Here is a 26,220-nt window from a genome sequence, read left to right on the forward strand (position 1 = left end):
CAGAGTACAAGGTAAGATGCTTCTGCTGCAAGGATTGGCTGCCAGAGGTGGGAGTACCAGAGATGTGTCTGTGTGTCCCCAGGCTCTTCAGGGGGATGTTTTGCCCTCTTCCTGCAATGCCCTGCCGTCGTCCCCCTCCGTCCCCTACCTGACAGCCCCGTCCCAGGACTGCTGGGCTCGGACCAGAGTCCGTCCCCTCCTGTGTGAGGAACAGAGAAAGCTGTTTGTGCTGTGATTTCCTACTCACACCTGTACCTGGGTCGCTCCTGGTTTTGCAGAATGAGCAGGCTATTCCAGAGCTGCCAAGGGGATTTAAGGTGGATCAGGATCACCCTGAGAGCAAGTCCCTCCTATGCCCTGTCCCATCCAATCACTGGAGTCAGCTGTGCCACTGAAACACTGCTAAACGTGGCAGGAGGAGGTTTTGGCTGGTGGTCCCCATGTGTGCCCTCATGTGTCCCAACTGTGCCTCAGTTGTCTTCCTCTGGCTCTGGAGCTGCCTCATGGTCTTCCTGTCCCTGTGCAGATATACCCCTATGAGTTGCTCCTGGTGAAGACAAGGGGGAGGAACCAGCTGCCCAAAGATGTGGACAGGACTCGGTTAGAGGTGAGAACAGCCTTTTCCACCGGGAACCATCTCCTCAGGGCACAGAGGGACCTGATCCCATGGGGTGCCCCTTTAGCCCCAGCAGGCAGCTTGTGGCTGTGAGGAGCTCATGGATGTGTAGAAGCATCTCCATGTCTCCTCAGGAGCACTGTCACAGTGGTTCTGCTGCTCCACTGGCCAAGCAGAGCTGTTCCTCGTGCCCACAGCACGACTGTGTTTGGCAGGGGCAGGAGGCAGGCGGGTTCTCCCCCTCTCCAGAGTGAGAAGTGCTGGAAGTTGTGGCACCCCATTGCCCCAGGCAGGCAGGAGATGCCCTCAGAGCCCCTCCAGCCTGGGTGGTTGCTGTTGGCCCTGGGTGGTGGCCAGAGTCCCCAGCTCTGTCCCAGCATCCTGTCTCTCCCCAGCGGCACCTTTCCCAGGAGGAATTCTACCAGATCTTCGGCATGACCATCGCAGAGTTCGACCGCCTGGCCCTGTGGAAGAGGAATGAGCTGAAGAAGCAGGCCCGGCTGTTTTAAATGCAGTGCACTATAAATATATACATACCTATAAATATATACATAGAGAGATCTCTATATTGCAGCTCTACATGATTCTCGGTGCTGTACGGGGCAGAGGTGCCCTCTGCGCCCCTGAGAGTGAATTGGAGTCTCGCAGATCATTTTATGCTCTGTGTTTCCTTTACTTTCTCAACCTTGTTTCTGTATCAATCTGTGGGTTCTCCTCGGAGCTAAAGCCACGTGGGTCCTGAAGCACTTGCTGTCTGTCACTGCTGCCCCAGAGGGACATGATGGAGAGGGGAGGATTTTCCTGCTGCAGCCACAGCACCCAGGGCTGGGGGAGAGCAGGGCTCTGGGATGGGTTTGGGATGGGGTGTCCCATCCCCCTCTGCTCAGCTGCTCTGTGTATTTACTTACAGGTTGGAAAAAGCCCTGGGCACAATTGCAGGAAGGTGGGATCTCAGTAGGAGCTCCTTAAAGCCCTCCCTGCCTTTACATGCCATGACTGGGGGCACCTTTGGGATCAGAACTGTAGAGCTTGGGGCATGGGACAGGAGAAGTGGTGAGGACCCCATGGGGAGCTGGGTGCACCCCCATGTCCAAGGTGAGAGCCTGAGCCCTGATGCCTCCAGGGCTGTTGGATTTCCCTGCAAACCCCATATTACCAGCTTATCCTCCCAAGGTGCCAGAATGGCGGCTTTCCAGGCCAACCCAAAACCAGGCTCTTCTTAAATGAAATAGCCAAAGCCACCTCCTGCCTTGTGCAGTTTCTTCCTGTTCTTGAGGTTTATCCAGGGTCAAGAGGGGACGCACTGGGGTACCCAGTCCTGGGCCCCAGTGCTTGGGCTCTGAGGCCTCAGCACTCATGGGAATGGCGGGGGTATTCCAGCTGGCAGCTGGGGGAAAGACCAGAGACAGGGACGTGGGGATGCCAGTCCCACTAACTGCTGGACCTCTCCTAGGTTTACCTGAATTACCCCATCATGGATACCTGAGTCCCTGATGAATCCCTCTGCAAGCCTCTGGGAATGACGGGCATTCAGAGGGCCATTCAGCATTCCCTCCACTGCAAACTATTGGTTTGGGGGGGGCGGGGGGGGTTGGCTTTTTTTTTTTCATAAAACTAATAAGGTTGTTTCCAATCAAACATTTTTCCTGGTGTCTGTGGTGCTCTGGTTTCCTATTTGCTTGTCCATCACAATTTTCAGGTGTGTGACAGGACTGAACCGTCACAAACAGGCCAGGAAGCTGTAGGATATCTCTGCAGGAGCTGGGTCAGCAGGGTTCCTCTGAAGGTACAGCAAGGGTCAGCTCTGGGAGCTTTACATCAACATGGGAGGGGCTGGGGACTCAGGTGGAGATGGCACTATTTCCCTGGTAGTGGCTCCTGTCTGCTTTAGAGCAGCACTAATTGAACCAATTTTATTTATAATTGTTTTACTCATACAAACTGGGGCTCCCTAAATCAAGCTTAACTGTTTGTGGCTACAGGAGACTTCTGTCTGCAGCAGCAGTTTCAGTGATAAAGCCTGGAGGATATTGTTAATAACAATAATAACAACAGCAGGAGTCTTTTCATTTCCAAATCATTTTATGGACAGTAACTAACTGTTCTCCACAACAACCTGCATGGTAAAGGTGGGGAAACTGAGGCAGGACTCAGTGCTCCCTCCCAGAGCCAAGGTAGCCTCTCTGGCTCATACCATTCTGGGGCAGCAGACACCTCGTGGGTCCCTCATGGGTTGTGTGGAATATACCCAGGTGTCAGCACCTGTCCTGGAAGAAATCCCTGCCTGAGCCCATCCTCTCATTTGGCTGCTCTGCAATTCCCAGCCACAAAGCAGCCCACGCCTGCCAGTGCTGGCAGCCCTGGCTTGTGAACACCCCATGCCCTGACCACAGGTGACCCTACATTATGAGAGAAAATCAGGGCTGGACCCAGACAGGAGGGAGCAGCAAGCACCTTCCAGGCAGTGTCTGGGCAGGAGCTGGCTCCCAGCTGGTCATGGAGGCGTGAGAGAGGCTGCTGCCTCCGAGCAACCCTGGGCTGAGCGTGCCCCAGATGGGGAATTCCTCGAGGCCAGTTGCTAATTCCCGTCTGATATTTCAATTATTGCTTTCCCAAGCGATAACTGGGTATGTGGGATTGACATATTTCTGTCACAACCTGTTGCCCCCAGAGGGGTGCCAGGAGCCACTGTCCTTGCTGCCACACGTGGGGCACCCTCTCACACACCCCACAAGCCTCCCAAGTCCAGATCTCCCTTGAGGGGAGGGGGACAGTGACAGTGTTATGAGCACTGTGGCCAGGCAGAGGCCGGGCACCTGAGGGGCACCGGGCAGGAGCAGATATGGAAGGGGTTTCGGGGTAGCTGTGCTTGCTCACAGCACCTGCGTTTGGGTGTGGGAATTCGGTATTTTTTCCCCAAACCGAAGCTGCCCAACCCAACAATCCCCGCGGGCAGGTGAAGGTGCCTCACTCTAGACCCCCGCCCATCACGGGGGGGTCTCTGGGCGCTGCTGGGGATGATGAACGCCCCGTGTGCGGCAGCACCTGGTGGGGATGTAGGGATGAGCGGGACCCCGGCACACACCCAGCCGCGCAAGGGGGGTCGTGGGAGGTGGGCGCTGCAGGGCTGCACACGGAGGGTCCCCGTCTCTGGGGACAACCCTTCCGCCCGTGCTGCCGGCGGGGAACCCCCCCCGCGGGCTGTGTCCCGGTGCCGTGCCGGGCCGTGCCGGTGCTCGGCGCTGCCGTGCACCGAGGGAGGGGCGGACGAAGGGATTGGCCGCTCCGCACCGAGAGCCGGCCCCGCCGGGCGGCTGCTGCCCCTGACACTCGCTCGCCCGCGCCTCCCGGGGCGGCCGGTGCTGCCCGCGGCTCCGGGACCATGGACCGGCTCAGCGGTAAGAGGGGACGGGACGGGATGGGACGGGACGGGACGGGACGAGCATCCCCTTTCCCCGGAGCACGGCGCGGAGGGGAGAAGGGTTTCCCATCCCGTTTCCAGGCTGGGAGTCGCGCATCCCATCCCAGCCAAGCGGGTGCGTCTCACGGGATCGATGGGGGACCCTGCTCCCAGGGTGCCTTCGCCCCTTCCCGGTCTTGCGGCAGAGCCAGTTGGGGCACAAAGTGGTGCCAGTTTCCCTTTGCTGGTCAGACGGGTAAGAAGCCATCAGCCTGCAAGGAAGTCTATAGAGTGTAAGCACTTGTTAGGGGAAATTGTGGTCGTGGAAAGGGAGGTGACATTTCCAGATAGAGCTGATCAGATTTAGAGGGTTTCGCTATCTGGGGAAGATGCCGGTGGTCTCATAAAGCCACAGAGGGCCTGATCCCCACCCTGCTGGGAAGCGACTGCGTTCCCACATGTGTGTGATTCCTGCATGCAGCTTGTGGCATCGGGCTCACGTAGCTGTTAGGCTTTGATCTGGGATATGTATAAACCTGCCAGGGCTTTGGGCCAACTTTGTAGAGAAGGTCCTGGCTTTCTGCTAGGGCTGGAAGGTCCCTGGAGGGAGCGGAGGAAAACTTTCAGGGGGATTGCTGTTTGCTGCTGCTGAGCAGGGGCCTGGGGCTGCAGAGGAGGAGCAGGTGGTGACATGATGTAGCACTGGGGTCCTGGCCCTTGACCTGTCCTTGGAGGTGCTACAGAAGCACCAGCCAAAAACGATAACAGGGAGGCCAGGGGTCTCAATCTGGCTCCACAGGCTGGGACCATGCTGAAATCCCAGGGGGTTCAGGCACTGCTGTGTCTGCAGCTGTGGGTCAGCACCAGAAAGACCCAAGGGTCAAGAGTTCCCCTTCCCGATGTAAAAGGATGGGGTGGCGTTTCCGCAGTGGAAACACAGTTATGAGGACTTTGAGACTGGTGGAAACACAGCTCATGGTGTCAGTGCTCGGAGAGCAGTGTCAATGCCCTGCAGCCCGGGAGGGGACTGGGCTGGTGACAGGGACAGCCTTTCTCCACCTTCCCCTGTGGCTGCAGCTCGCCCTCCCTGCCAGCCAGGATGCCTTTGCCGGCTCTGAAGGAGGGTGCTGTTGCAGAAGTGTTGTCAAATGACATGTGATGCCAGAGCTGTCCTTCAGGGTCCCAGAGGACATCACCGATGGGGACGGGAGAGCAGAGGGTCTCGGCTTCCCTGTTGTCCTGCTATGCAAGCTGATGGGAGGTTACTCTGCTTGCACCTCAGTCCACCCCAAAAATCAATCCTGGCACCTCATGGCAGAGGATGCCCAGCACACTGTGGAAACCTGATGTCTGGGCATGGTTTGGCCTCTCCATAAGTTGGCCCTGCCAGGGAAGAGCCCCTGTGCTGTTTCATCCCCCTCGCTGGTGCCTGGTATGGTAGCAGCAGCAGAGCCTGCCTGCTTTGTTTTAAGTGCTTGTGATGAATTGCTGTTGGCACCTGGATGGCTCTTTGCTAATGTAAACCTCCTCCAGACCCTCCTGCTCGTCATCCAGAGCCACTGGATCCCTCTGGGGAGCTGTGACGCATGGAGGGAAAGAGAGGGGTTCTCTCCAGGATCCCTTCGCTAGTGCAAGGGGTGGTGGGTCTGTGGTGGGCAGGAGCTCTGTGCCCCATTCTCAGCTGCCTGGCAGCCCCTTTCTTCACCTGGAGCTCTGCTCAGGCCCTGGTGTATCCTGACTTTATGATCTGCCAACTTCTTCAGTGCTTTCCATGCTCCAGCTGAGCCTGCTGCCTTCCGCAGGCTGGGCAGCACCCAGTGCAGGGGTCAGCTCTACACCAGTGGCTAACTGGGGGAAATGGTGCTGTGGGGTGTTGGGGAAATTGTTTCGGGTTGTGCTGATGGAGAACACAGCTCACAGTGTGTGATTTGGGAGGTAATCTGTGCCAGAGCCTTTGCTCTAACAGGCCTGTGCTCACACATGGCTTCTCCTCATTAGTGCCTCTTCCATGACCTTTTGTGCCACCAGAATTTAGGTCCTGCACCAAACTTATCTGGGGTCTAAATCCAGCAAAGCCGGTGGAGATGTGTCAGGGATAAACTTGGCTCCAGCTCGCCCACAGGAATGGGGAGGTTGCAGGACTGGTGGGAGGGAGCCCAGATCATTCCTGACCTGCCGCCTCAAGCTGGCAGTCGGAATCCCGCCGGCCCCGCGCCGGTGGAAGGGGTGCGGAGTGGGTGAGAAACACTGAGCGGGCCAGCTGTTAGCAAGCCAGGCAAGTGCCGAGCTCTCCTCCGCATTGCAGCCATTCCTTCCGCTGGAAACTCAGCTGCCCGGGGCCACCGCCTGTTTATAGCCCGGTAGGGTGTGGGGAAGGGGCCGAGCCCCCCTCGGGCTGCCCCGACCCCCTTAGTGCTGGGCAAAGCGGGACGAGAAGGCGGCCCCAGAGATGCTGATGCGAGTGGAACAGGGAAGCACTGGAGTTCTTTGCCCCTCTGGTTCTTCCAGTATCCTTTGTGCAGCCTTGGTTTACGCAGGGAAATAGGTCTCGCTGGAGGTACTGGATCCCTGCTGAAGCCAGCCTGGCTGCTCTGGAGGGGCACAGACCTGCCTGCCCTGCACTGGCGCCTGCTGCAGAGGGGCTGCTGCAGAGGGGAAGGAGGCTGCTGCGGGGTTAGTGTCCTCCAGCCAGGAGCCCTGGGGACTGTCCTATCTGCCTGGGCTGTCTGGAAAACCTGCCTCTTTTCCCGCGTTTGCTCTTGACCTGGAAATGCTGTTTTCCGGTGCGAATGTGCTGAGCTGCGAGGCTGACGTGCCCTTTGCTATGGAGCAGAACTGAGCTCCGATGTGCCTGCAGCTGGCAGGAGGTTCTTATCCCTGCCCAGGAAAACTTTGTTTAAGGTTTTGAAGAAGTTGTCTTACCCCAAACAGTGGGAAGCCTTTTCAGAGGAGGACAGGGAGCGAACCCAAGATTTGCCTGTCTTTCAGTAGCCAAATAACTTGCTGGGGACTGAAGATAAGAGGAGGCTTGAAGTGGTTTCTGGCATCCCAGACTTATGTCCTAACCCCTTAACCCTTCCCTACTACCTAGTCTGGCACAGCTAAACTCTCTCCTGAGGAACACACATCTCCTGCTTATAAGGAACCTTAAAATTAATGGCATAACTCTCCACCCTGTAAAATATCTATTAAATGTCACTCTTCCAGGGCAGCAGCAGGACAACTGGGTTGGAAACCTCCCAAGGAGCTCAGCATAGTCTCTGCCAGCCCTGCACAAAGAAGGGGCTGGCACCCCTGCCAGGGCACCCACGAGGTGAAGAGAGCAGGGAGGGCACCCTGGCAGCCAGCAGCAGTCTGTCATCACCCTAAGGCGCTAAAAGCAGTGGCATTTGGGGAGCTCAGGTCCCCATGTGGATGCTGGGCTGACGATCTGCAGCCTCTGCAGTGGGAAAGGATGAAAATAACCTCTTTGGGCCTCCCCCCCACAGCATGGCTGCTGCACCCCCTTCCATTTCTGCTCCTGATATGCCTCCCATCGCATCAAAGCCGGCTCTTTGGCAGGCAAGGGAAAACACTGACATTTCGTAACAGTTTGGAACAAAAACAGAGCTTTGCTGCAAGGGGTTTCCATGCTCAAAATGCCTTTTTTTTTTTTTTTTTTTTTTTTGAAGTGGGTTTCATGTGCATGTGATCCTGGAAGTGATAAGAGGGAGCTCTGGGCTACGCTGGTATGCTCTGATTGCTGTCAATTAGTAGGAGATGTGCAAGGAGCAGTTTGAAGAATGGCTTTGGCTTTCTTCTGAGGTTTTTTGAACATTAAGCCTACCCAACTTCGTGGTAGGGGAACAGCCCCATTTTGTCTCCTGGTCCAGTGGATTCGAGCGCCCATTTTACGGGGCCCAAAGTTTTGGGAAGCACATTGCAAATCCGAGGTTGTGAAGGGCAGAGCCAGGAACAGAAGTTATGTAGCAACAGGTTTGATAGCCGGCTGCGTGTCCTGGAGTTAAAAACAGGTATGGCTGATCCAGCCCCAGCACTGGTGGAGCCATCGGCAATGACCGGAGCAGTCAGTCTCATCCTCCCCTGTGCTCAAGCTTGTCAGCATTCCCGCCGGGATAAACCGGCTTTCCTGCCCCTCCAGCCCTGCCCCACAGGGGTTAAGCGGGTAGGAAATGCTGTCGGATGGTGGCCTTGCCGCTGCACCTGATGCTCCCGGCGGAGCTTGGCAAGGGAAGGAAACGGAAGGGCTGTTCTCAGCTGAGAAAATACGCTTATCCTGCTCTCTGAGGGTCCTCCAGAGCAGCACGGCCCTGGCCCTCAAACAGTGAGATCCTCTGCTGTGTCCTGCCTGCCCCAGACTGGGAACATCAGGGCAGGGCTGAGGTGGCCACTGAGAGGGTCCCAATCCCCACACCAGGCAGGGAGGACTCATGCCCAGCACAACTCCAGAACTCCTGGGCATTTTTGAGGGCAGGGCAGGGATGCCAACACTGGGGGCTGAGTGCTGGACGTATATCTCCCTCCCTCCAGGTCCCCAGAGATATTTCCTCCACAGGGAGTCTGTGGTTTCTCCTCCCACCACCTCTGAAAATAAGTGTCCATATCGTGCAATGCTGTTGAAAGCATTTGGGAAAGTGGAGGTGGATGATGATTGATCCACCAGCTCCTTCCTGCAAATCCCTCACCCACCCTGCCCATCAAGCTGCTTGGTGAAGGTCCTGGACCCTCCTCTCCTTCTGAGGGTCCAGCCACAACCTCCTCATGTGACTCTCCCTCCTAGGAAGATGTGTCAGCCCTGCCGGCCTTCCTGTGTCTCACTCCCACAGGTCGGGTATTGCATCCAAGGCGTTTTGGATCTTGGCTTTGGGGAAGGGGGATGAATAGGACACAGAGAGGTGTCTTTTGGGATGCAGAGATCTTTCCATCGCCACCAGCAGGGCTGAGGTGCCCATTTGGGAGATGTAGGGGCTGGATCTGGCCCCGGGTGGGGGCACGGCCATGCCTGCCTGGGTGCAGGGCACTGGGAAGGACATGCCCGCATCAGCCCCAGGGTGCTGAGTCACAGGGCTTCCCACCACGATGCCTACAACCAGCTGTAATTCCAGCTGTCCTGGAGGCTGAGGTTTGGTGGAGACAAAGGACTACACAGAGGCGAGAGCTTTCAGGCACCCGCAGCTCCGAGACAGCCGCAGGCAGGAAGGTGCGACCCAGGGAGGCTTCCCAGTGCTCTGCCCGCCATGGAGGGTGCTCACAGGAGTGGGCAAATGGTTGTGGCACCCGTCCCAGGGCCTCTCCCAGTGTTGGAGGGGAGCCCAGGCCAACCTGCTGCTCCTTGCGCTGCAGAGTTTGTTTGGAAAAGGCCGACACCAAAATTTTGGTTGGAGAAAGCACAGTTTATTCTGGGTTCTGAGTAATCCTAACATCTCTCCTCTGCCTGAAGCTTGTTTTTTATACATTACTCAGCAGGTCTTGCCCCTGCCTGACTATTCCTTTAAAGGGCATCTCAAACCTTTCTTTTTCATTCATTATTTACATGTGTTTTCCAGCCAGGAGCCTCCGAGGTCTGCCCCCAGGCTGGCTGGGTGAGCATCCTGCCATGTGCCTGATGAGCCCGGCACAGAGTTTTGAAATGTAGTCTGGAAGTATTGAATCTGATCTATGTGAATTTGCACAGCTGATTGTGCTGAGCTGTGGCTGGAAACAGCTTGTACCTGGAGTTAGGAGCCCCCCAGGGCTCAGGGGTCTGGGGCAGGGCAGGCAGAGGGAGGAAGCTGCCCGTGCCCTGCCTATGGACACAGCAGGGTCACTCCGAGATATCTCACCTGGGTGCTTTTATTTGCTCAACATCTTGCAGTGCTCAGCAGTAAGAAGGGGGCCACCCAGAAACCACCCACTCCTCCTCTGGGGTGGGGGCAGCTGCAGCCTCTTCGGGTCAGAGGGATAAAGTTTGCTTTTGGTGAGCTAAAGCAAACAGCCACTGATTTCTCCAGGAGGCAGAGAAAGGGCTGACAAGCTGGGGGAACAGCCCCTGGAGAAGGGGTCCTGCTACAGCTCAGGGCACTAGGGGGTCATTACCTGCCTGGGTTTGAGGAGACGCTTGTGGGTAATTTAATCAGTCTGTTAATTATTACCTGCACCACTTGTAAAGCAGCTGTGAGGAAGGACGTATCCTGCAGCCCAACAAGGGCTGTACCAGGATTTCTCCCAGCAGCAATTCCATGCAGAGAGCCTCGGTCCCTCTGATGTCCCACAGCTCTGCTGGTGAGTCACTGTCCAAGGACGGGGGTGCCAAGGGGAGTGTGCAGGGTGAGATGCTGCTGCTGAGGGGGAGATTTTCCTCTCACAGCCATTCTCTGAGTGTGGGCATCACCAGGAGAGCCTGGACTCAGCCTAGGGGTTCAGTTGCAATCCACACCCCTCCCCTTGGGACGTCCTGCAAGGGGTGTGCTGTTGGGCTGGGTGGGAAGGGAACTGCCAGGATCCCCTTGTTCTTCAGTCTCTTCATTAATCCAGTTACACAGAGAAGAAAGAGGCCTGTCGGGCCCCACAGAGTGAGTGATGGTTCTTGCAGTGTGTGAGCTGGCAAGGGCATGAATGCAGGTGATAATCTTTGCCCTTTGCAAGCTCTGTCAGCCTGTAATTACATTTCCCTCTATTCAGGACTCCTGTTTCCTAATGTAAGACTCTGTGGAGGGAGTGAAACTGTCTCTACTCCAGGAAAAAGTGCACTTAGATGGGGATGTTTGGAGTCTGCTTCTGTGTCCAATTCCCTTGTGCCTAGCTGGGTGCACTGAGCAGAGCCACAGCTCTCCTTGCTCTTCTCCCCCTTTTTGGGAGGTGGTGAGGACTCTGAGAAACCTCTCTGCACAAAGGGCCAGGGTAAGCAGAAGGGCTTGGAAAGACCCTGGCTGAGAGGGAAGCTCTTGCCACTTGGCCTGGGCTGGACTGGCTGCTCATCTGGTCCCTGCTGGGGTGAGCGAGTGGCTGGAGCGAGGCCATGAGATAAGGGTTTGTGCGTGGCTATTTATACTGGGGAGGTGAGCTGCTGCTGGCAAAGGCACTGGGACTGCTGGAAGCAGCTGAACTGGTGCCACTGGAGCTGTGCTGGGAAAGGAATCCCTCCAAGCTGCTGTCAGTGCTGAGAAGCACGTCTGGAGCAGATGGGGCCGCTGATGATGGAGGCTCTGGAGGCACAGCAAGGCCACCCTTCACGCTGTCTAACCTCTCTGGTTGCTTATCTACCCCTCTCCCAGGACTAAAGAGGAATGGAGGGGCCCTGAAAGCCCTGTGGGCTCCTCTGTGTAAGGAGAGAAGCCAGCAGGCAAGTGCACAGGGAGGCAGAGCTGGCGGGAGACCTTCTGCCCCCTTGAGCAAGCAGGTTTCATGTTCAACTCCGGAGACTGATTTTCCAAGGTTATCAGCTAAGGGTATGATTTACTGCAAGGCCACGATGATGAGGTCCCCAGGAGATGTGCACTGCTGCTCTGCCTGCTGCAGCCTGGTGGGGTGTGAGGCAGTGCCCCACCCGTGGCAGGGGAGGGAGTGGGGAAGTGCTGAGAGTTTGGGGAACAAAATTTGAGCTCGCCTTGTGCTCCACAATGCTCAGGGATGCTGTGGCACCCAAGCTGAGAGCCGCTGGGGCAGCAGGGATGGCTGTCAGAATCCAGGGAGTTATCTCAGCAAGGGGTGGGAAGAAGCACCAGCTGGGGCAGTTGGAGAGCCAGGGAGGGTGAAGGGCTCCCGGCCATGCAGGAGCCAGTCCCAAGTGCTCAGCTCCTGCTGACATTGTTGGATGCCGAGTCAGAGGCACTCTCCCCATCCGCCCCACTCAAGGGGCCCTTGTTTCCAGGGAGGAGATGATTCATGTGCACGGAGTGGCCCCTTAGCAAATCTTCCACTGCTACAGGATGTTGCCAGAGCTCAAGTGTGATCATTAATGGTTGGCTTTTCCCTAAAACCCCTCCGGCCAAGTTGTTCCATAGCAGTACAGACTGGGAGGAGGAGGTGCTTTCCAGGCTGGTGTTCCTGGCCGCAGCAGCCCATCCCAGTTTGCCCCACACCCAGCAGGTGATGGCTGGCAGGGAAGCAGAGCTGGATGGCAGGGGTGCCCTGCTCAGCTCTGCCATCTCTGGGGGCTGAATGCTGCCCCTCTCCTGCCCACTTGGCAGGGCACTCCTGCCCTCACCAGAGGAGCAGTGGCCACAGGCAGGGTGCAGGCAGTGCTGCGTCCTCCTGTCTCCCACACAAAGGAACAATTATGGGAGCCCCATGACGCCCCAAGCAAGGCACTTCCTCCCTGGCTGTGCACCTGCCTCCTCCCTGTTGGAAAGAAAACCTCCTTGGGAATGGGAACAGGAACTGCCCTAGGAGCTCAGCAAAGAGCTCAGGAGGCCTTGGGCTTCCTCAAAGACCAGCAGCAGGGGACAGCTGGTTCTGCAGGGTTGGGAAGTAGCACATTGGGGCTGGAGGGGGCTGCCAGCACCCACTTCGGGCAACACCCCCCTGGTGATGCCCGTGCTGGGACAGGCAGCGAGGCATGGAGGCATGTCCTGGCACAGGGTGTCTCTTGCAGGTGGCTCAACATCAGCCCTTGGAGAGGTCAGCATGGTTTGTGTGCTACAAACAGCTCCTTTGGCAGCGCTGGGTCTGTTTGTCCCACAGGGACCTCCCTGCAGGGCTCTTCCTGGGCTGTCAGTGTGTGTGCTGGGATAGACCCTTCCTCAGCCCACACCCCACCTATTTATGGCATCCCAGGAGCTATAAACATTTGTTTACTGCCGGTGGCAGCTGTAAGGAGCCCTGTGCAGGCAGGTAGAGCGTCCCAGGGCCCTGTCTATGCCAACAGGAAGGATTTATTTGTGCTTGGTTTTTATTTTAGCTACAAACAATGGCTGTTACTCCCAGCATCCGATTTCCCCCCAGGCCCCCTCAACCCTCGCCATCACCTGGTGTGGGAGGAAGCGTGGCCAGGGGCAGGTCCCTGTGCACCTCCCACTGCATTACAGTGGTGTGATTCAGCATCTCCTCCAGCATCGCCCCTCCTCGGGGTTCTCTCAGGCTGCAGACTGGCTTTTCTTGGGATGAAAACTCCATGTGATCCTCTTATCTCTCCCCCTGCAAAAGCTGAGTCTGTACACCAGGAAACTCCTGCTTTGGCTTGGCTGGAGACTCTTCCTCCTCCTCCTCTTCCTCCTCTCTGCAGGTTGCTGGAGCAAGACTTACTTTTTGCTTCTGTGATGGAGCAGAGGCCAGGGAGGGGGCCACAGGCTCTGCAGATGCAGGCTGTGTCCAAACCCTTATCTCTGTGCTGTGAAAACAGGTCTCTGAGGAGGGGGAGCACTTGTGGAGTCTAAAAATAGAGCTGGCCTGGGTGCAGGGCAGAGAGAGGTGGTGGGACGTTGGAGGGGATGTAGCTCCTCTACCAGCACTGCCAACTTGGTGCTGCTTCCCGGGCAGGATTTAGCAGCAGAGGAAATACTGCCCCATTGTCCTAAATGGCAGCAGTGTCCTGGTGCTGGTCCCCTGGCTCACCCTGTCCCAGCAAAGCTGCCATGGGTCCCCCCAGCCCATCCAGCCCTCTTAGCTAATGTTAAAGCCATCTGTTGCCATGGCTCCCAGCCTTCCCAAGCCCAGAGATCTCATGGGCATCTCCTCATTCTGCTGTGGCAGTGGGACAGGCTGCAAATGTGGAGAGGATTGGGTTTCTGGGAGGGGAGGCTCCTTCAGGAAACATCCTGCGATGTCTGTGTCCAAAGCCTGAGCACAGAGAAGTGGCGTGATCCCACATGATTTCAGCTGCAAAAGAAACCCCAGCAGAAAGCAGCAGGTGGGTGCCATTTGTCAGCACCAGGGGCAGGCGCAGGCCAGAGGTGTCCCTGAGCTCGGCGGGCGGGGGACGCAGGGTCCCTTTTCGGCCACGTCACCTGCTCAGCGCCTGTGGCTGCTCTGATACCCGACCGCCTCCTCCTCCAGGAGCCCTTTGATGTCCTGCTGCCGCTTCTGCCCCCCGGCTCAGAGCCCCAGAGGCCGGAGCTGTGCACTGACACCAGCACCCACTCTCAGCTCAGGATCCAGGTCCCTGCCGGCCGTGGCGTGGGCTCAGATGCCATTTGTGTAGGGTCTGTGCTCACTCCCACCAGCTATTGTAGGAATGATGTTCTGGTCCTTGCTTCCCAGGCAACCTTGGGTTAGTCACATCACCCACTGCTGCACCCCTGGAGCAATTTCCCCTTGCTTCCTGCAGGCACCCCATTGACCTTCTTTAGACTGGAAGCCTAAAGAGCGTAGGAAATTAATTCCTTCCCTCCCTCCGCTCCCCCAGGCAGAGGCTCAGCTCAGCAGGCTGTGTGCCCTCCTGGGATCACAGGCCTCTTTGACTGCCCCCTCCCTCCCCCTTGTATTTTGGAGGATGTTTAACAAGGGAGACGGAGGGGACAGCTCAGCTGGGGGAAACAAAGGCGCCTTCAGAGCTTGCTCCACGCCTGCCGTGCTGCGTGTGCCCGGCTCAGCGCCGGTGCTCAGGGCGGTGCTGATGAGCTCACCCGCCTGCCATGCCGGGCCACAGGCCTGGCTTATCGGGCACCCCCGGTTCTTGTGTGCTGTGGGGTCTCCTCACCCCCCTAACAGCCTGTTTTGGCACTATTAATAGAAGCCTGCCTGCCCTTTTGCCCCCGGCTGGCCCAGAGCCCTGACACAAGAGCTGGTGGCCGTGATGGCAGACGTCCTACATGTGGCAGGGGATGGGTATGCTGGTGAACATCCCTGCTGTGTGAAGCCAATGTAGGGAGTGTGTGTGGCCCCCATCCGCTCTGTGGGAGCTCATGGCCAGGTGAGAGGCTGCTGAGCTGGGGCAGCAGGAATGTGGGTGACTCCCTGGGTGGTTGCAGGTGCTGGGTGGACAGAGGATATATTGCTTTTTGTCCCAGCTGCTTCCTTGCTGGTCCCCTGCCTCTCCAAGCCCTGCAGGGGAGGATGTCTCAGAGGGCCTGGAGACCACTCCATCACTGAGCAGGAACCTGCTCCCATCCTGCCTGTACAGCACTCTGCAAACCTCCCAGGGAAGATCTGCCCCTCTTCCCTCCCTTCCTGCCTCTGCAGAGGGGCCATGGGAGCTGGGTGCTTACCCTTGTACATCATGCACAAGGCTCTCACACAGTCAGAGTAGGTCCCCACTGTGGGAGGTGTGTGCTGGAGAGGACCAGTGAGCAGAGCATCAGCAGGACCGGGGTCCTGTGGCTACTTGTCAGCTGTGGGATTTTATTCCAGCTCAAGAAGCTGGAGTCCCACTTCTTGTGGTTGCCCTCTCCCTCCCCACGGTCTGGGGGATGCTTACAGCTCCCCTGCTGTATGCTTTTTCCTCCTGGAGCAGTGCTGTGACTACCTGTCCTGGTTTGGCCTGCCCTCGGGAGATGGGTACGCTAGGGAGATGGCAAGGCTGCTCTGGCTGAAAGGGCTGAGGCTGCTGTTTAGCTTGGCACTGGGGAGGGAGGAGGAAGCAGAAGGTCTGTAGAGATAGAAGCTGGGGAGGCAGGAAGAGACTTGTGAGCCACATCCTGCCTTGCATCCTGGGAAGGTGACAGTGTGGGGCTGGACACACTGTCTCCTTGCCCAGGGGCTCGTCTTGTCTGGGCACTGATCTGCCTCAACCCATTCATGCTGGGTTCCTCTTCAGCCAAAACCCTTTGAATCACTAGTTGGTTTTACTTCACTGTCACTGCTTTGGGCAGCAATGCCAGACTCCCTCCATACTCCTTACATGAGTATGGGGAATCCCATCAGCAACTCAGCATCCTGCCCTTCCCCTGGGGAATATACCCCATGCCAGCCCTCACTGCTGCCCATCTCTGCTCTGCTGAGGCCCTTCTGCTGGCAGAGCCTGGAGGGAAGCAATGGGAACAGGTACAGCCCAGGCAGGGTGTCCCTAATGCTCTGCTGCTGGGGCATATGCTCTCCCCTACTTTCAAGCCATGCCAATAAGTCAGCACATCTGAGCTGCCTCTGTGGTGACCCCTGGCTTCTCCTCCTGTCCCTGGAGGCCCAAATCTAGCTGTGTGCCACCCCAGCTGTGCTCTGAGAATTTCCAGTTACTGTCAAGGAGAAGGGATCCTGCACTGCAAGAAACTGCAACTTCTTTTTCTGCCCTCTGTAGCCTTCAGAGCTCCAGGTTTGCTGGTGTCCCTGAGCTCAGCCTCTCCAACTCAGGCCATTTCAGGTGCTGGATCCTGACGGAGCTGCCCTGGGGCCAGTGGAGCTGTGTGGGTGCTTGGTCCCGGGAAGAACAGAGGCTTGGCTTTGGATCCAGCTCAATTTTGTGTTATCCTGCTTTGAGGAGATAAGGTACAAGAAAAGACCTGGGATGAGGATGTTGATGTACATGCAGAAGTGAGGGAATATGTATATCCCCCAGCAGATGAGAGGCAGGGAGAACATCTCTGGGTGGCACTGTGAGTTGGCTCTGGAGATGGCACCTGGCTTTCCTTTCCTTCTTTTCCCTCTGTGACCTGCCAGCAAAGGGGCACCAGCAGCAACAATACATGGTGAGGCAGACAGGGGTGTAGTTTTATCTGCATGGAAAAAAATGCGTGCTAATCCCTTTGACAGAGGTCCAGTAGCCTGTGGAGCTGGTGTTTCCATTCACAGACTGCATCCTGGAGTCTGCGTGCAGGTGGAAGAGCTTGTGCATGGAAAGAGCACGTGTGCACTTAACTGGGAAAAACCCTCATCCTGGTCATACTTCTGCCTTGTCTTAATGCCAGCACCCTGATATCCCCTTGTTGATGGGCTTTTTCCTGCTCTCCCCAGTGCTGGACCAGCTCCTGCCAGAGCTCAGCGTCTTGCTCAAGCTGCTGGACCATGAGTACCTGAGTGCTACCACACAGGAGAAGAAGCTGGCTGTCTCCACCATCCTGCAGAAGCTACAGCCACCTGCAGGTCTGTGTCCCTGTGCTGTGGTGCCCAGTGGCTGTTCCCAGGGGCAGTGGGTGTCCATAGCAGCTGCCCTGGGAGGTCCTGACCACAACCCCAGCAGGGCAGGGAAAAATTTTTGCAGGGTGGGGATGAGCCCAGTGCCTGCTCAGCACCGTCAGGGCACTTTGCTCCCTGCTTTCACTTCCCAGCTCTTCCCTGCCCCAGGAGTGGGGCCTGGCACCAGCCCTGCCGTGGCTGCAGGGGGGCTGCTCCCTGCGGAAGCACCGCTCTGCAGAGCCCTTCCTGCCACAGTTTCTGCTGAGCGCAGGGGTTTCCGCGGGAAGGCCAGGAGGATTGTGCACCTGGGGCTTCACAGCCTTCCCCCCTTCCTGTTCTCCTGGTGAGGCAGCAGCATCCCCTGGGGCTCCTCCACTCCCTGGGTGCCTGCACTGGTGGAGTGCCCGTGGCTTGTGTCCTTGGGCTGATGTTTGTGGGGAGGAGGGTGCTGGTGCTTGCCCCGGCTGCCCTGCCTGCCCCAGGCTCAGAGCATCTCCCTTGTTTCCAGGGAAGGACGTGGACTACATGTATGTCAACACAGCATCCCTGAGCAATGGCACTAGCTTTGTGGAGTCTCTCTTTGAGGAGTTTGGTAAGTGTGGCTGACCTGGAGTGATGCCCTGGGGGGGTCACACTGGGTGGATGCAGTGTGTCTACCATCTCCCAGCCCCTTCCCAGTGAAAGGCCGTGATTGCCTTGGGGATCCCTGGAGGGCACAGCTGGGGAGGCCAACTCTATCTTCCTGCTCCCTTCACCCTCTCCATTTACCCTGGGCAGACTGTAACCTGCAGGACCTCCAGGATATGCAGGAGGAGGAGGGGGATGCCAGCGATGGTGTTGGCTTGGAGCTGGCAAGGAGCCAAACAGCAAAAACTGTAAGTCCCTGGGTGCCCACCTGCAAGGTCTGCTCTGCACCTGCACGGGGAAATGGTGGTGGCCAGAGCTGCGATTCATGACCCTCTCCACTGCTGAGATAATGCCGTGGTGTTTCTGCCATAGGTTCCTGTGGATCCTGCTCCACCACTGCCCACCACTCCCCCACCTGAGGATTACTATGAGGAAGCCCTTCCCCTGGGCCCTGGCAAGGCCCCCGAGTACATCACCTCCCGCAGTAAGTCCTGCTCCGTGCTGAGGCAGTAGGAGGGTAGAGGAAGCCCCACAAGCTGCCCGCTGCATCCCCACAACTGTCTGCCCCCCTGGAAAAACAAGCAGCCCTTGGTGGGCTTGGCAGCTCATCTTGGGGAAGGAATCGTTGCTGCTCCCACCAGCATAGCTCCTGTCCCACCCCCTTCCCATCCCACTGCACTGGTATTGCAAGGAATTGTTTGCTTCAGCTCCCCTGGGAATGGGGTGGTGGGGAGAGGTCAGAGCCACAGGGGACTGAGATGGCCTGGGAGGGTGTGCTTGGCTCTGCCCCAGCTTCCAGGTTCACTGCTTGGAGCATCCATGATGGGAAATCAGTGTGACAGCCCCAGCTCCCTCTGCTTCCTCTGCAGACAGCTCCAGCCCCCCCAACTCCATCGAGGATGGCTATTACGAGGATGCAGACAGCAACTACCCCGTCACCAGGATAAATGGGGAGCAAAAAAATTCCTGTAGGTATCTGGGTGCCCTCGACAGGGAGGGGAGAGCTTTGACAAATCCAGCCCCAAGATGGGGCTGGAGCACCGGTGGGGTTAAGGCTGAAGAACACATCAGACAGTGCTGGGCAAAAAGCAAAGGGCATGAAGTGCTGTTTGTCACACAAGCCAGAGCCCTCATGCTGATGCAATTGGTGCTGTGTCTGTCACCAGCACTGGGAGGGATGTCCCTGCCTGTGCAGCTCTTGTGCCCTGCGTGAGGAGCCTCTGCCATGGCAGAGGAGGGTTGGGGAAGGACAGCCCAGATCCTCCGTGCCCTGCATAGGAGGTGTGGGGTAGAAGGCCCACGTCAGCCTCCACTGCAGGTAGAAGTTTAATCCAGGCTTTTAAAATCTGAGCCTCTGAAAGAAATAATCCAGCCAAGGAGTCTGGATAGATGCACCTGGGACTGGCACTTGGCCCACGAGCATCCTGCCAGGATTCAAAGGGAAATGGAGATGGCTGGGGCCAAACGCTGCTGTTTCCAGAAGTTGACATGGAGTCCATCTATTCCAGCACCCAGCCCAGGCTCTGTGCTGGAGTCCACATGGCGCAGGGAGCCCTGGCAGTGCCCTGGCAGTGCCCTGGCAGTGAGGGTGTCTGGCAGGCAGGGCCCCAACGTGCCTTTTGGGGTGACTTCCCTGCTTCCTTCCAGACAATGACTCGGATGCCATGAGCAGCTCTTACGAATCGTATGACGAGGAGGAGGAGGAGGGGAAGAGCCAGCAGCTGACACACCAGTGGCCATCAGAGGAAGCCTCCATGAACCTGGTGAAGGATTGCAGGATTTGTGCTTTCCTGCTGCGGAAGAAGCGCTTCGGACAGTGGGCCAAGCAACTCACCATCATACGGGACAGCAAACTGCTGGTGAGCCTGAGCTGGTGGGGGACAGAAACCCCCTTGGTGGGTTATGAGGGTGGTTGAGCTGAAGAAAAATAGCACTTTCCAAGCCAAGACCCTTCCACAAGGCTGCCACTGCCCTGTAGCACATGCAGTGGGCTGCCCTCACTTCCCTTGGAGGGCTCACATTTTTGGGCCACCAGGGAGTGGGAGGGCACCCTGCAGGCATCCACCAGTGAGGCTGTTGCATAGCCTGAGCCAGCTCCATCTGTGCCACCTGTGAGGGACCAGGAGGGACCCCCAGCATGACAGACGGACAGAGAGGTTTTAACTGAGCCCTGAGCAGTTCTCTTTGCTTCCCCCAGTGCTACAAAAGCTCCAAGGACCGGCAGCCACATGTGGAGGTGCCCCTGGGCACCTGCAACGTCATTTACGTCCCCAAGGACGGGCGGCGCAAGAAGCACGAGCTGCGGTTCTCGCTGCCGGGGGCCGAGGCGCTGGTGCTGGCTGTGCAGAGCAAGGAGCAGGCTGAGGAGTGGCTGAAGGTACCACGGCTGCCCCTGCTTCTCCCCAGGGGCCACTGACTCCCCTCAGCATCCTCCCTGGCTGAGGTGGGGAAGGGGTTGCCCTGGGAAAGGTCTTGCCCCCCTGGAATTGGAAGGGGGCTTTGCTCCTGTCTCTTATCGGCTGGAGGGGCTGACCGGCTGCTTCCCAGGGCCTGGGCGTCTCCAGCACTGATAGCCCCCGCGGGTGGGGATGTTTGCTCTCCCCCTCCTCTTCCCCGTGGCCCTTTCCTGCCTTTGTTCAGGGGCGGGAAGCGGGGGCTGCAGGGAAGGGGCCAGGGGTGGGAAAGGAGCTTCTGAGCACACCACAAACCCAGCTGTTACCCCAAATGTGGGAGAACAGGGTTATTTTACACAGCCAGGACAAGTCACGCTGTGTCTGCCTGTAAAACGAGGAGGCTCTCTAAGTGCCCTGTGCTGGCACAATGACTCTGGTTTGGGACCCAAGTCTCTCACCTCTGACATTTCCAAAATCTCTGACAAAATCCACAAAACTGGTTGCAGTTTCGAAGGGGCCAAAACGTGAGCAATCCCACAGGCAAGCCAGGCTTGTGCCCTGAGCAGGGCTCACTGCCCTGTACCGTGGAGACCAGGATCTAACCCCACAGTCAGCCTTGGCTCTGGCAGTGAAGGAGTTGAGCCAGGGAGGACAGCCTTGGCCCTCGGGTCCATTTTAAGTGACTGCTGGGGCTGTCTCTGCAGGTGATAAAGGAAGCCAGCAGCCCGGCAGCAGGCGGGATGGAAGCCCCCACCTCCCCAGTGATGTCGTGCAAGATGGACCTGGATAAGGTGATGGTTTCTAAGGGCCCTACCAAGGTGTTGAATGGGGCTGCTGCAGCCAAGCCTGGGGAACATGGGGCTGGGGGAGCCCCAAACCCCTGGGGCTGCACAAGGAACCCTTCCCATTCTCACAGCAACTCTGCGAGGCTTCCCACACTGGGGAAGGGGAGCAAGAATGGGGCTTGGGGACATCCCAGCCCTGTGCAGGGGGGGGTGAAAGGCTAACAGTGGCCACTGCTGGGGGCTGCACAAGGGGCACCGCTGACAGGGTTCTGCTCCACTCGCCCCACAGCGGCTGTCTCAGGAGAAGCACACCTCGGACTCGGACAGCGCTGCCATGGGTGACACCGCCTCCCCCGCGGCCCGCAGGGAGCACAGCGAGCACGGTAGAGCCCCTGCCCCAGCCAGGGGCACCACAGCTGGGGAGCACCCTCTCCAGCGAGGAGGGAGGCCGGCACATGCACCAGGAGCACACAGCTACCCTGTCCTTTCCTTCCAGGGAAAGGCAAAAAGAGCGGCTTGGCTGACCTGAAGGGCTCCATGAGCCGAGCAGCAGGGAAAAAGATCACCAGGATCATCAGCTTCTCCAAGAAGAAGCCTTCTCCTGAGGACACACAGACCTCCTCCACTGAGGAGGACATCCCCTGCTGCGGTTCGTGTGGGCCAGGGGCAAAGATGGGGCTTGGTTCAAGTGGGAGCAGTGGGGAGTGACATCCTTTCCCTCAGGATGTAGGGGGTAAGTGGATAGTGTGGTGGGGACAAGTCACCCATCTGCTGGAGGGCTGTGACAGTGCCACAGGCTGTGAAATGCTGCCCAGTCCTGCGGTGCAAATTCCTGTAGTGAGTGGGGAAGGGGTGAATGGTGACCCACGTCCCAGAGAACAGGCTTGTGGGACTGTGTGACACCAAGCTGGCACTTCAGCTGGGTCCAGGGTGTCCCAGCTGCTTCTCTGTGAGGAAACTGAGGCACAGAAGGACTGAACGAGAAGGGAGCCATGCTGTAACCTCTGGGCAGCTATGTCTCATTAAAGCCTGCCTGAGGTCCAGCCAAGCAGGCAGTGATACCCTTCCCTCCCCCTGCCACCCCCAGGCTACCTCAGTGTCCTGGTTAACCAGTGCTGGAAGGAGCGCTGGTGTCGCCTCAAGGGCAACACCCTCTACTTCCACAAGGACCGCACTGACCTACGGACCCACGTGAACGCCATCGTGCTGAGGGGCTGCGAGGTGGTCCCTGGGCTGGGCCCCAAACACCCCTTTGCCTTCCGCATCCTGCGCAATGGGCAGGAGGTGACCGCGCTGGAGGTGAGTGACAGCAGGGAGGGCAGGGTGTGCCAGGCCTGTGAGGAGGGGAGGGCCAAGCTGGGGGAGCATCCCTTGTGATGATCAACACTCCCATGCAAGCAGTGCCTTGTTTTCCACTCTCCTGCATGTTAAGAAAGCTCAGGGCACCATCTGGGTGAGCCTGGAGCAGCCACGCAGGTACTTGCAGGCTGGAGCAGGGAGGAGGCTGGCAGGGCTGAAGCAGGCAGGTTGCAGGGGCTGGTTGGGGGTTTGAGATTCCTGCATGTGCCTGTGGGCTTTCTCTTGAACCCTCCCAAGTCTTGCATGCACCTTTTGTGTGTAGGGGGTGATTCATGGAAAGCAAGGCTTTGCATCAGGAGGCAGGAGCAAGGGCAAGGGTCTGGGAGCTGGGGATGCACCACAACCCTTTCTCTCCTGCAGGCAAGCTGCTCCGAAGACCTGGGTCGCTGGCTGGGTCTCCTCTTGGTGGAGACAGGCTCCAAGACAGCACCAGAGGCCTTGCACTATGACTACGTGGATGTGGAGACGATTGCTAACATAGTGACGGCTGTGAGGCACTCCTACCTGTAAGGCTGCCCTCCTGCTGTGCCTGGGGCTGAGTGTTGGGCTGGGGATAGTGATCCTTAGCCCCGTGGGCTCCCTAGAAAGAGCACAGGCTGGGATGTGGTTTGTGCTGTCATCCTGGGGACAACCAATGTCCCAGGGGTTGTTTCCCTTGGGCAGGATGGAAAGCAGAAAGTGTTTCATCACAGCTGATGAAGGACTTGAGATGGATAGGGTAGAGCAGAGAGCTCGCAAGTGAAGCTGGGAGAGCAATGCAGGAACCCCTCTGAGATAGAAGGGCTACCTGAAGGGCTGGCAACAATGTCCTGGAAAAGAAGACCTCATCCCTCTTTCTGCAGGTGGGCAAGCTCCTCCCAGGATCACCAGCCAGACTCCTCCCGTGTGGTGTATGATGACGTCCCGTATGAGAAGGTTCAGGTGAGCATAACTTCATGTCTCTCTCTCTTCCACTGCTGAAAGTGCCTCGGGGAGCCTTGGCCAGGCTGTGGTGGCCCCATGGGTGTTTCAGAACACTCTCCCTTTCATCCCCACACAGGCCGAGGAGGATCCTGGGCGGCCAGCAGGAGCCCAGGTGAAGCGCCACGCCTCCTCCTGCAGCGAGAAGTCACGGCGAGTGGACCCACAAGTGAAAGTGAAGAGGCACGCCTCAAGTGAGTGGGGGTCCTCGGCCACAAACCTCCCAGGGGGGCTCTGGCCAGTGTGGGACGGGGCTGTTTCCCAGAGGGGTCTGCAGCCAGGCTGGGGCTGGCTGACCCCAGCACACAGGTGATGGGTTTTGCTGTGCCAGTTCAGCTGGACTGTGGATGACACTGGTGCGTTCGGGGTCAGAGCCTTCACTATGGGCTCCCCTTGTGCGTTCAGGTGCCAACCAGTACAGGTATGGGAAGAACCGGGCTGAGGAGGATGCACGGCGATTCCTGACAGAGAAGGAGAAGCTGGAGAAGGAGAAGGCATCGATCCGCAGTGAGCTGATGTTGCTGCGGAAAGAGAAACGAGAGCTGCGGGAAGCCATGAAGGGCAGCACGGGTAGGTTGGTGCCACCCGAGCACTGCGGCTGCTCAAAGGCACTCGGGCACAGCTAGGAGGTGCAGAGCTGGGGTGGCATGGGGACATGGGCTGGTGGTGATGATGTAGCTGTGAGCCGGGCTGGCTGCAGCACACTGCTGGGCTGGCAGCCCCATCTAGTGTCCCCATCCAGGAGCCATGGGTGGATTCTCCATCCCCGTAGCCTCATCCCCAGGCCAAGGCACTGAGCTGCATGCATTGTGCCAGCAGGGATAAAGCTGCAGGAGCTGGAGCAGCGGGTGGCCGCGCTGGAGGAGCAGTGCCGGCAGAAAGAGGAGCGCCGCGTAGACCTGGAGCTCAAGCTGACCGAAGTAAAGGAGCAGCTGAAGCAGTCGCTGGCAGGAGGGCCGGCCCTGGGGCTGGCCGTGACCACCAAGGCTGAGAATGGGGTATGCATCCCTTTTCCTCTCTCTATCACAGCACTCGGGGAAGAGGGGATATCCCTGTGACTTTGTCCCATTGTGGACAGAAGGGTGTCAATTAGGTGTGGCCACAGCAGTCTTGACCTCGTGACAGTCTGTGCTTTTTTTTTTTTTTTTTAATCCGGTTATCCTTGTTTTCTGGGTCTCCTAAACCCTTCTCCTTCTTGCTCCCTCCTTTCTACAGGAAACTACAAACAGGCCAAACGGGAGCCCCCCTGAGCACTTGGTCCCTGTTAACTGTGCAGCCGAGCTGAGGAAGAGAAGTCCTTCCATCATCCCTGCCAACAAGGGAAACGTGCTGCGGAAGGCCAAGGTCCCGCTTTACTCTCCCTCTCCTTCCTGGCCCCACGGGAATTCTCATTCTTTGTCCCATCCCCCTTTCTTTAGGGACTGGGAATGCTCCCTACCCCAAAGCTGCCAGGGTCCCCTGCAGGCAGGATGACTCAGTGCAGCACACTCGCTGCTGGCGTGGGCACAGATTGGAGGGAAATTTGGGAAGCGCAGGGCTGGGTGAGCACTGGGAAAGCATTGCCTCTACAGTGCCCAGGGCAGCAGCAGCAACCCCAGCACTTGAAAATGCTGGGATGGTCTAAAGCCCCCAGTAGAGAGAGATGTCTTTGAGGGGCTCTGTGTTTGCTTCTCCAGCAATGTCTCCTCATCCCCTGCTTTTATTTTGTCTTTCTCTGCAGGAATGGGAAAAGAAGCAGACTTAAGCCAGCCTGCCAAGCCCCTGATGGACACTGGGGCTCAAGGAGGAGCTACACGCCCCCTTTCTCCAAGACACTGGGAGGGTGCTGGGAAGGCATGGTGGGAAGAGACATTCTCCCAGACCCCACCACTGTGGCACCATCTGCCTCATGGGCAACACTACAAACCAAGGGGAAAGGGGTGGGAGGGGGATTTGGGAGGTGGGTGGGGAAAGGGAGAGTCCCTTGTGCATCAGGGTCACATACTACTGGGAAACCCATCTCTGGGGGGAGCCTGCCCCAGGGCCATGAGTTCGACACAAGGTGTGTGTGCCTGTGGTGGTGCCTAAGGAAGGAGGGGAGAGCCTGGGAGCTGGCAGTTGGCACTGCCCAGCAGGCGCTCTGATTTATCAGGATCAGCGTGTGTCCAGGCTAACACTTCCCAAAGCAGCCACGGACTCATTGGGGATTTTTAGCTCCCTAAGTATCGGGATTCATGAGCTGCTCAGGACTAGACACTTCGGAGATGCTGATCATTCACCCTGCTCACTGCTCCCAGCTCTGCAGGGTCTCATCTCAGGGTTCCTCATGTCTTGAGCTTGCTGTGCCTCAACCAAGTGCCTTCGTCCAATATTTCCTTCTTGTCTTCCACGTGGTAAGAGTGAGGGCAGACTGCCTTCCCTTGGGAATGAGGGAATCTCAAATGTCAGCATTTGAAAGCAAATTAACAGTGGACACCTCTCACCCTTGCTAAATAGCTTAGAAGTGCTGCAGAGGGCTGGGGCTGGAGGCAGCCCTGCTCTCTGCCCTAGTCCCATGGCTTTCAGGGGAGTGGGGAAGGGGGCAGGGCCATGTCCTGGCCAACAGTGCATTCACACTATTGCTGCCACAGTCAGACACAGGTTGCCAAGGCATGTGGTCAAAATGGAGCGAAGGGAAGTTTAAATTAAATAAAAAAAAAAAACCAGAAGTGTTATCAAATGGGGGGAATGGAACAGAACAGAGAAAGAGAAGAAGGTCATTCAGCACAGGCAGAAACAAGGGACAGGAATGAAAAGGAAAGGCCCAGGCTTTTATGCTGGGAACAAGGGAGTCGGACCATCACCCACTCATGCTATCACTGCCACAATTAACCTCTGGAGCTCGCTCTTTCAAAGCCCTGTGTTAGTAACTAGGTAAGCAGCTTTCAATAAAAACACTGGCACTGGCCCACTAGTTCCTCTGGCTGAGGGAATGTGGCAGGAAAGCTACTCCTGCTCACAGGGAAACGGGCCAGGGTGGGTCTGGGGTGGGCTCAGCACCACTGCAGCAGCTTGGATGGGTAGGTTGGGGGAATCTTGTACACGGGATTAGTGATTGCTGTTAGTTCAGAACCCTGTGCTCAGCTACCTGCTCTCCAG

The 26,220-nt window shown here is 57.6% G+C and overlaps 2 protein-coding genes across 10 annotated transcripts in view; both read left to right on the forward strand.

The window, feature by feature from the left end:
- ABLIM3 (actin binding LIM protein family member 3) overlaps nt 1–1,363 on the forward strand; it is a 52,759-nt gene extending 51,396 nt beyond the window's left edge. For all 8 annotated transcript variants that reach the window (XM_027901589.1, XM_027901529.1, XM_027901554.1 and 5 more), the window contains 3 exons: nt 4–11; nt 527–607; nt 1,012–1,363. In XM_027901589.1, the coding sequence (XP_027757390.1) occupies nt 4–11; nt 527–607; nt 1,012–1,125 (203 nt within the window). In that variant the 3' untranslated portion in view covers nt 1,126–1,363. The remainder of the gene's footprint in view (nt 1–3; nt 12–526; nt 608–1,011) is intronic.
- A 2,596-nt stretch (nt 1,364–3,959) lies between these two features.
- AFAP1L1 (actin filament associated protein 1 like 1) lies at nt 3,960–25,766 on the forward strand. Of its 2 annotated transcripts, none has more exons than XM_027901600.1 (19): nt 3,960–4,014; nt 16,818–16,946; nt 17,488–17,571; nt 17,757–17,854; nt 17,979–18,090; nt 18,476–18,574; nt 19,254–19,465; nt 19,804–19,983; nt 20,704–20,790; nt 21,074–21,167; nt 21,281–21,433; nt 21,872–22,083; nt 22,504–22,649; nt 22,986–23,064; nt 23,183–23,297; nt 23,509–23,673; nt 23,920–24,101; nt 24,319–24,447; nt 24,824–25,766. In XM_027901600.1, exons 1-19 carry the CDS (start codon nt 3,999–4,001, stop codon nt 24,845–24,847), a joined length of 2,316 nt encoding a protein of 771 aa, XP_027757401.1. In that variant the 5' UTR covers nt 3,960–3,998; the 3' UTR covers nt 24,848–25,766. The 2 variants fall into 2 exon arrangements, with proteins under 2 accessions (XP_027757401.1, XP_027757411.1); XM_027901610.1 differs by having other exon boundaries at nt 23,923–24,101.
- Nucleotides 25,767–26,220: the final 454 nt, after the last annotated feature.

The sequence above is a fragment of the Empidonax traillii genome, unplaced genomic scaffold (assembly GCF_003031625.1).
Source record: "Empidonax traillii isolate 1590-97213 ecotype Southwest subspecies unplaced genomic scaffold, ASM303162v1 scaffold22:size5013007, whole genome shotgun sequence".
NCBI lineage: Eukaryota > Metazoa > Chordata > Aves > Passeriformes > Tyrannidae > Empidonax > Empidonax traillii.

Bases quoted from the DNA above. Each gene is read 5' to 3' on its own strand.
- AFAP1L1 (XM_027901600.1), top strand. The intron at 21,168-21,280 runs GTAGAGCCCCTG...CTTTCCTTCCAG, and splicing joins CAGGGAGCACAGCGAGCACG to GGAAAGGCAAAAAGAGCGGC. The intron at 22,084-22,503 runs GTGAGTGACAGC...TCTCTCCTGCAG, and splicing joins AGGAGGTGACCGCGCTGGAG to GCAAGCTGCTCCGAAGACCT.